The sequence below is a fragment of the Plutella xylostella genome, chromosome 18 (assembly GCF_932276165.1).
Source record: "Plutella xylostella chromosome 18, ilPluXylo3.1, whole genome shotgun sequence".
NCBI lineage: Eukaryota > Metazoa > Arthropoda > Insecta > Lepidoptera > Plutellidae > Plutella > Plutella xylostella.
In genome coordinates, this window is record NC_063998.1 from 3,447,515 (window position 1) to 3,456,099 (window position 8,585).

General features: G+C 37.5%; 1 protein-coding gene across 1 annotated transcript; it reads right to left on the reverse strand.

Annotated features, from left to right (window-relative positions):
• Nucleotides 1-1,292: 1,292 nt before the first annotated feature.
• LOC119692705 (collagenase) lies at nt 1,293-8,045 on the reverse strand. Its single transcript, XM_048627389.1, has 6 exons — nt 7,823-8,045; nt 7,126-7,254; nt 3,759-3,897; nt 3,143-3,232; nt 2,340-2,536; nt 1,293-1,447 (listed from the first exon to the last, which is right to left on the reverse strand). Exons 1-6 carry the CDS (start codon nt 8,021-8,023, stop codon nt 1,343-1,345), a joined length of 861 nt encoding a protein of 286 aa, XP_048483346.1. The 5' UTR covers nt 8,024-8,045; the 3' UTR covers nt 1,293-1,342.
• Between the last annotated feature and the right edge of the window lie 540 nt (nt 8,046-8,585).

Below are 8,585 nucleotides of genomic sequence, written 5' to 3' on the forward strand. Positions count from 1 at the left end.
TTCGCCCATAATGCTCTTTGGAAACTTAATTACAGGATCCACTTTAGCGTAGCAGTAACTGCCTCAACTCTGAAAAGGGCGAAAGACTTAAAAAAATATATATGTGGAATTACAGGGCAGTTTGCAAATTTAGCGTCAGCAATACGTTAAGCCGCAAAATTATCATAGAAATACTTACCTAATTATGATTTCATCAATATTGAGGTAAAGAAGTTTGTTGCCATTAAGTTATGAATGAGAGATATAGATCACTACGTAGCAGCCTCATAATTTTTCAGATATATTACTCGTATGTACCTACAGATAAGTATATCGATTTACAAAACCATTTATTTACAGCATTTTTGTATGTAAATGTAACGGACGGTAATATACGGGTGGGGACGGACATAATAATTATATAGTACGGGTTAATCTTTATTGAGTCTGTTAACAAAAAACTTTACAAAAGCTCCAAATTTATTGGATTGAGATGATCTTTTTCGGATTGTCAGGTATACACTGTATACACCTAAGTTCTTAGAACAAGTACCTATATAATGTTATTTTGTAATTTCCGTATAAAAACCAAAATATTCTCGGAACAAAAACTCAGCTAAACCTTAACTATTTCTGCAATAAATTGTCGAGAAAATTGGCTAAAAGGGTTGAATCTATCCGGGTGATTAAAGTCAATGGCCATTAAAATGGAGCATTCGAGGAAGGGCCGTTATGGCCTCATGGCTGATGTGCCGGGTTCATGGGCCAGAAGTCCCAGGTTCACTTGTTACCTAGTACCGGAAAGATATATTATAGAAATTATTTATTATCTAGTGCCGGTCTAGCTATAGGTACTTATAAATTAACTGTATTGAAACGTAAGTATTTTTTTCTCCGGAATTCTTTTGCTTTTTAACCAACTTTGAAAAATGGGGCGGTTGCTAATTAGAAAAGCTGTTGTGTCATATTATATCTCAACAAGTAACAATCTCCTACCAGGCTTCGCATTTAAAAATCATCAATTCTTATTTTTTTTAGGTATCTATTGTTACTTATATGTTTTCCAATAAAGGTACCTATCAAATATTCCATTAAGTGCTAATCATCCACCGTGTCTGTTCAATATTGCAGATTTTCCGTTTAGGAGTGTATTGGTGGGATTAAAAAAGCCATATTTACTTATCTATTTTTATTATACATATTTTTATTTATTATTTAATATAAAGTAATCCATTAACCGCTAAGGTTCCTTGTGTCTGTTCACATGCGCTGTTAATTGTACTTCAATATTGGTGGGATAAAAAAGTCATTTATCATTTTTATATTTGTATTAGTTTTCCAATATTCAATAATCCGTGTCTGTTCACATGCGCGCCTGGATCCAGCTGGCGAAGGAGGTGACTCGCGCGTGCCCCGCCGGCAGCCCGATGGCGCAGCCGCGGCTCGAGCCAAACGACACCACACCCACCTGGGGAATAAACAAATAATAATTAAAAAACTTGCAAAAAAATATATTTACAAATTAATGTGATGGTCTTATGCTCTTATGCACGCCACGAAAAGGCTGCATTCCCTCGCTGTATGACCATAAGGCACGGGGCAAGTTTTGTCGCACTCGCTCTCGACGCCGCCGTGTGAAGTGATTGAAGTGCGCATTTTGCGCACCGTACTATAGCCTAGCAGGGTTAACCTTTGGGTGAGGTACGCCAGGCAGCGGCAGCGTCGGTCTAGTCTACGGTCTACCATCATCCGCCTAATTTCCATTATTATAATAAAATTATGCACAAGTAAAAGTTTGGAATTTTTGCAAATACTTATGTATAAGTATCAGTCTTACGTTAAACGATGTGCATGACCGATAGCATTATCATATAGGTATTTACCTATAACTTATATGCATAATATTACAGATAGGTACATAGTATAATCCACTACGTGCACATACCCAAGGGATTTGGTTCTATACTAATTTCAATGCTTTTAAACGGTGACACGTGCGGATTAAGCATTGGTCGGCGAACACGTGTTGAGCAAATAAATTAAAAATATCAAATGCAAACAGATAAAATACAAGCGATATTTCATTTTTGCCCATTTTATTGATGATTTCAAAAATATGGAATGCAATTTCGGGCCATAATAATTACGGATGGTCATTTTACACGTATGCGCTGAAAATTGCAATCGAGGTTCTGCTTTTGAAGTTTCAGAAGCAATATCTATGTTTTGAACCGTTCGAAAATGATACAGGGTGTTAAAAAAGGAAGTATCATAGAGTCTTTCTTATCAGTTCTAGCAATAGGTCTCTTGCAATCATCTATATACTCACTAAGACCCTCCATCCGCATATCCGTACTCACCAAGACCCTCCGTCCCCCGCTAGTAACAGCGATGGGGCCGCCGGAGTCTCCGCCGCACGTGCCGCGTCCGCCGGCGCCGCTGGTGCACAGCGTGGACGCGACCACGGTGCTGCTGCCGTAGGACGCGGCGCAGACGCTGTTGCTGGCCACTTGGAGGGTCACGTGGCTCAGGAACTGGTTGTTGGAGATGCCGGCCGCTGGGGAGTGAAAGTGTAGCGTTTAATGTTACTACTTACTAATTTCTAGGTTCTGGGAAATAGGTTGTTAAAATTTGAATTAGCGTGAAGTGGGCATGAAATGTGTAAATTTTGAGAAAAAACGCTTTTATACGGATATTATGTCTTTTTTATTTTATAACCGACTTCAAAAAAAGGAGGAGGATCTCAATTCGTCGGGATCTCTTTTTTATTGGCGGCGTTTAACCTTAAATGCTGTGGTTCTTCTTAGAAAATCGGTTACTGTGGTGAATGATTTCTAAGGGTGGGTTCCACCATTTAACTTTAACTATTACAAACGTCAAATCTCTTGAAGATTGATTCAAGAGATTTGACGTTTGTAATAGTTAAAGTTAAATGGTGCAACCCACCCTTAAGGTATCAGACGCAATATGCTGTTGAGGAGTTCTGGTGTTGACAGTCGTTGACTTGATGTTGGACAGTATAGTAATATCGGTAACTATGGTAACCATTTAAGAAGGTCATGGGCTTTAGAGACTTTAGTTGACTCGGGATGTTTATATTCCAGAAAATAATTGAGCAACGGAGACCGATACAACATTTACATAACAATGAAACAATACATACAGTCACTGGTCCTGCCGAACCCGGAGGCGAGCACCCAGTTGCCCACGAAGTCGTTGTTGCCGGTCGCGATGGGGATCGGCTGGATGTTGTCTGGAAATTATAGAATTTTATTAAATTTAGGATACGTGCGAAACATTACGCTGCTTAAGTTTGCGATTTATGTCGCGTGCGGTAGCGCACTTGCTGCCGCTTCGCGGGTACTACGTAACCTACGGGTTCGTTATCGACGTAGATAAACGTCACTGATTGGCCATATGACGAACAATATGGCGCTTTGATTGAGAGAACGCGCATTAAACGAGTTTATCGACGTCAATAACATACCCGTGCTGCGGCCGCTGATATTGTTTAAAATAGATTTGAGATTTTATTTTAGTTTATATTGCCATAATATCTAGGGTCAATTAATTTGAATATACCACAGTCCACATACCTACTGCAAAATCAAAATATGTGACCATGTGAAATAATACGAGTTATGCGTGTATCTATGTTTCTTCACACTTTTTAGGTAGAATTTCACCAAACGCTAAACGTATTTCGAGGTTAAATACGTTAGCATTTGGTTTTATATTCCAACCCAACAGCTCAAATAAACAAAACAAATGAAACCGACTGTTGAAGTTGATCCTCGGGATGACGACCATGGCGATGTCGTTGTTCAGATTGTTGAGGTTGTAGTTGGCGTGCGTCTGCACCTGGTTGGTGTTGACGCGGGTGCCTCCGGAGAACAGCCGAGTGGAGCCTAGGACCACCTGGAAGTACATTGTGAATAAATATCCTACTTATTTAATATTATAAAGGCGACAGTTTGTGAGTATGCGTGTGTTTGTGTTTGTTACCTCTTGACGTCAAAAAAGGTGAACTGATTGTAATGAAATTTGGTATGGAAGTAGCTGATACCCTGGATTTAACACATAGGCTAATTTTTATCGCGGGATTCCCACGGTTAAACTTTTTATGGCGAAGTGAAGCTTGCGGGAATAGCTAGTTTATCCTAAATATAAGGCGCTTCCGTGTACTGAATTATTTTCAATTGTGGAATTTAGGGTAGTTTCCACGACGGTGCATAAATATTTAAACTTTTTTTATTTTATTTATAAAAGCCAATAATAGATGTAAAAAGTACACACGGCAACGTTAAATGGTTGGCAGGGCACACTAACGTAGGTAGTGTATGTGTGTGTCAGCGACGTCGACGTTATTATTTAGTTCTGGGCAACCCACACACGGATATTGTAAGCATGTAGTTGTGCCAGTGACAATGATTCATTGTTTTTATGATATGAAGCAAAATTTTGCAATGAATTGTAATAGATTGAATGGCTCAGTTGGTATGATACAAGACTTACAATAATCGGTATGGTGGTTCAAATCCCTGTGAACTTGCAAAATTCCTTTTTTGTTTTTTTTTATAGATTTAGTTTATTTTTTAATATGGCTAATAATAGTATTGTAGTATATACGAATAAGAGCAACACAGAAAGTAAATGAAACAAGTTATTAAGTGTTAAAATTACAAAATTTATTCTTGCCGTAACATAAACATTAACCCTCTTATTCATAGAAAAGTTACAATACGTTTTAACTAATAAACTGTTTTGTCCCTCTCCGACAAAGAACAATTTGTTCTTTGACAGAGAGGGACAAAACAGTTTATTAGTTAAAACGTATTGTAACTTTTCTATGAATAAGGGGGTAAGGATGTTACGTTTTTGTTGTTTTTCGTTTTAAAACATAGTTGTAGTTTATATTAATAAGGAAAATTTTCAATTAGCAGTTTTAAATCATAATAAACATCAGAAAAGGATGGACTGGCTGTTTTACTAAAGTAAATAGGCAAGTCATTAGTTATATGAATCAACATGTTAATTAGCTAGAAATAAGATAACTTATTCCAACCTCAGTAACAATAACATCATTAACACATTGGCTTACCCATAATTGTAAATAATAATAAGTATTTAACAAAATAACTAAAATCTTATACAAATGGAAAAATAAAAATTACTGAGCTAACCCCAATAACTATAATTTTCACCACTTTTTCGCCATAATATCTTACCATCCATCCTTGTCTGACTTAAAGGACTTTTCATCACTAAATATCACCACATTGTTGCACCAATCAAAGTTTAAAATAGTCAGTCGCAAAACGCACTCTGTTTCGACGATGCTGATCGGTTAGAGCAATTTTCTTCGTCGGCCTCCGACACCGCAACCCTGCAGCACGCAAGTGAACCCGTACGGTTTGTAGGGATAGATTATGTGTTGTGGCCGTAGAACGGGTGCTGCAGAACGGATCAGCGCTATGTGCAGCTACGATTTCTCGATGGCGTGGTGATGCATCCGTATAGACGACTACTGTCCCGAATCTGCGTATCGGTGAACCCATAATTGAACAGTTCTCCTCTGCAAACAAAAAAAACAAATACTTAGCTTATACAAATACAAATATTCTAACAGTCAAATAAAATATTTACAATTCTATGTTACTTACCGTTAAACGTCTTGCGATTTCACTAATTGTAATATTTTGTTCATATAATACAATTATCTCCGCCTTTTTGAACATGGTCAAATGACTTTCCATAGTGACTGCGAAGATAAATTAATTATAAATTGACAAATCACAAAGTGAATCACTATGCAGACGCAGAGGTGAATTGTCACTAAAACTAAAAACTAATTTCGTTTATTCATATTGTATGAGGGTAGAATGGTTTTACTTCTCAAATGAAGAACGAATCATATATTTTTAGCGAAGAGAAATAGTCGACAGCTATGCAGCTTGTAGTCATTTGTCAATTTCAAATAAATTTATTTTATACTCAACAGCGTTTAAATTAACGCTAAATTTAAATAAAGTAAAATAAAAATACCCATCAGTGGACTCGAACTCACGACCTATGTTTCATAAGTCTAACATACTACCAATGAGCTACGAAGAGTATAGCTACAAGTTGTGAAATTTTGCTTCAAGTCAATTTTATAACTATTTGACTTACTCGACCGGTTGATATTTTTATGTCACAGCTGGTGTAAGGGCGTTTGCCTACGCGCAAACTCGTTTGTGCTGTTGTGTGTGTGTGTGTGGTTTGTTACTGGTGTATTTACCGATTTCTGCTTTATTGCACACATAGACCACGTTAGTGTGCACACATACACTACGTTTGTGTGCCCTGCCAACCATTTGGAGGTGCCGTGTGTACAATACATAATTTCATGAGCACTGTCCTCTGAACTAGAAAACTCTGTATTACAGAGGATTTATCTTCCAGTGATGGTAATTGGTGAATATTCCGTACTTTTAAAGTTGCAATCAAGGATCAATTTTAAATATCTCAATATTTTCAACAGCGTCAAAATACTCTGAAAAGATATTTTCGGCATTAAAATTCTGACCATTTCGGTAAAAATATTAGTTCATTCCATCAACCTGATTCGATAACTTTGTTACACAAAAAATCACGAATCTAGGTCAGGGTGACTGTCATAGGCCGGTATGATTTTGTTTTAAAGTTATTGCTAGATTAAATAATCAAGTCGGCGGTTTGTTTTAAATACGTAGGCCCCTCTAAAAAAACTGTGTTGGCCTGTAAACACAGTTTTTTTAGAGGGGCCTACTTACTTAAAAACGTAAAATATTCAATATACCTATAGGTACCTATACCTACATATTTCAAAGCATTCTAATAGTCATTCAAGTAACCTATCAATCAAAAATTCGTGCCATTATGTCGTATTTCGCGGAAAGGCCCCTTAAAAATGTATGAAAAAAAAACGCACTGCCCGTATTAATCCACCGCAGAATATGAGCTTCCCACTGGTGAGTCTATTCTATTCTATTCTATTCTCATTCAATATGATAATTGGCATCATGGCAGGCTAGTCGGAGGTGATGCGCAAGCGAGTCACCCGCTTTTCGCTGTATCTACAGGTTTTCACAGACAAAGCTTCCGTGCACCGGGAAAGCAACGTACCTGGAACATCCTGGCCTGGTTGTACAGGTCCCGCCAGCAGTGGCCGGCGGTGACGAGGCGCGTGTTGGACAGCAGAGAGGCGCCGCACACCGACGTGGCTCCCGTGGTTAGCGTGATCACCAGACCGGCCTGGGGAGCAGACATAGATCGGTAGATTTACATCGATTTACACGGTGAAAGCGACTAACGTGACAAATAATATGGCAAAGGATTGGCTGTCAAAGGGTAAAAGATTATCACTGAGTTGCAGCTTTGCTGTCTTGCTTTGTCAGTATATGAAAGAAAAACACAGAAATAGATTTGATGCTGACATTAGTCACTTGGCATATCAATTGTGGATTGGATCAGATTAAGGAAATCCATGGCGTCGACAACGTAGGGTATTAAATTAACAAGTATTAAATAAATAAATAAGTATTAATTTCGCCCTAGTTATCAAAGGATAACGATTTAAGTTCTATAACAGACGATGGAACATTACTGACCGAATACGATTAACTTTCACCTTTGGACCTCATGCGACGCCATCTATCGTTCCCATCTCGCTTTCTTCTCGGTCCCGGGCAAAATTTACTGTATATCAAAGATTCAGCTTTAGCTTCTTTTCAAAAAAATATGACAATCAACACTAAGGCCCTGTAAGTCGACTATGTTTTACCACACACAATAAATAACTATAATAACATAAAAACCTTACCTGGTACGGGTATTGTCCCAGGGGGGCAGCGGTGCCACCAACTATCTTCATGGCGTCAAAAGCATCTTCCAGGTTCTTGATCCGCCTCGCCTCGGGGATCCCCACCTCCTCATGGTAGTTCAGGGTGATGGGTTCCACTCCATCATCAGCTAACACCACCGCGCAAACGGCCAAAGCCAACACTACAACAAACTTAAACATTTCAGCAATTGTGACACTTGTATCTACGACGTATAATATTTATAACACCATTTTTTTCTGCTATCTAAAATTCTGTGATTATTATTAGATTATCTAGCGATCAATCAGAATTATGATTTACTTTTTTGGTAAGTACAAGAAAAGACAAGATTTTTGTCGGTGATTTGGGATTACGAGGTATTGTTTAAGGACGATAACAGATAGGTTGATTAGTAATCGAATTATCATGTCTTGTAGAAGGCCTTAGTAGACTTAATAATTTTATTTTATTTCTATTAAAACACTTTTGAATCAAACCTACATCCGTTGTGACGCATATATTATTTAGTATTTTAACAAACAACAGTTGATACAGTCATAATTTTGTTTGTTATGAAAGAAAACCAAGGTCAAGTTTTATTTATAAAATTGAATTTATAAGGTTAATCATTTAAAAAATCTTTGTTGGCTTTACATTTTAATATTATTTCATTAATGAACTACAAACACGCTTCTTGTCCGTAATATACTTCCTTCTCAACTACTGCTACGACAATTTTTACCATCAAGTTTAAAATTATTA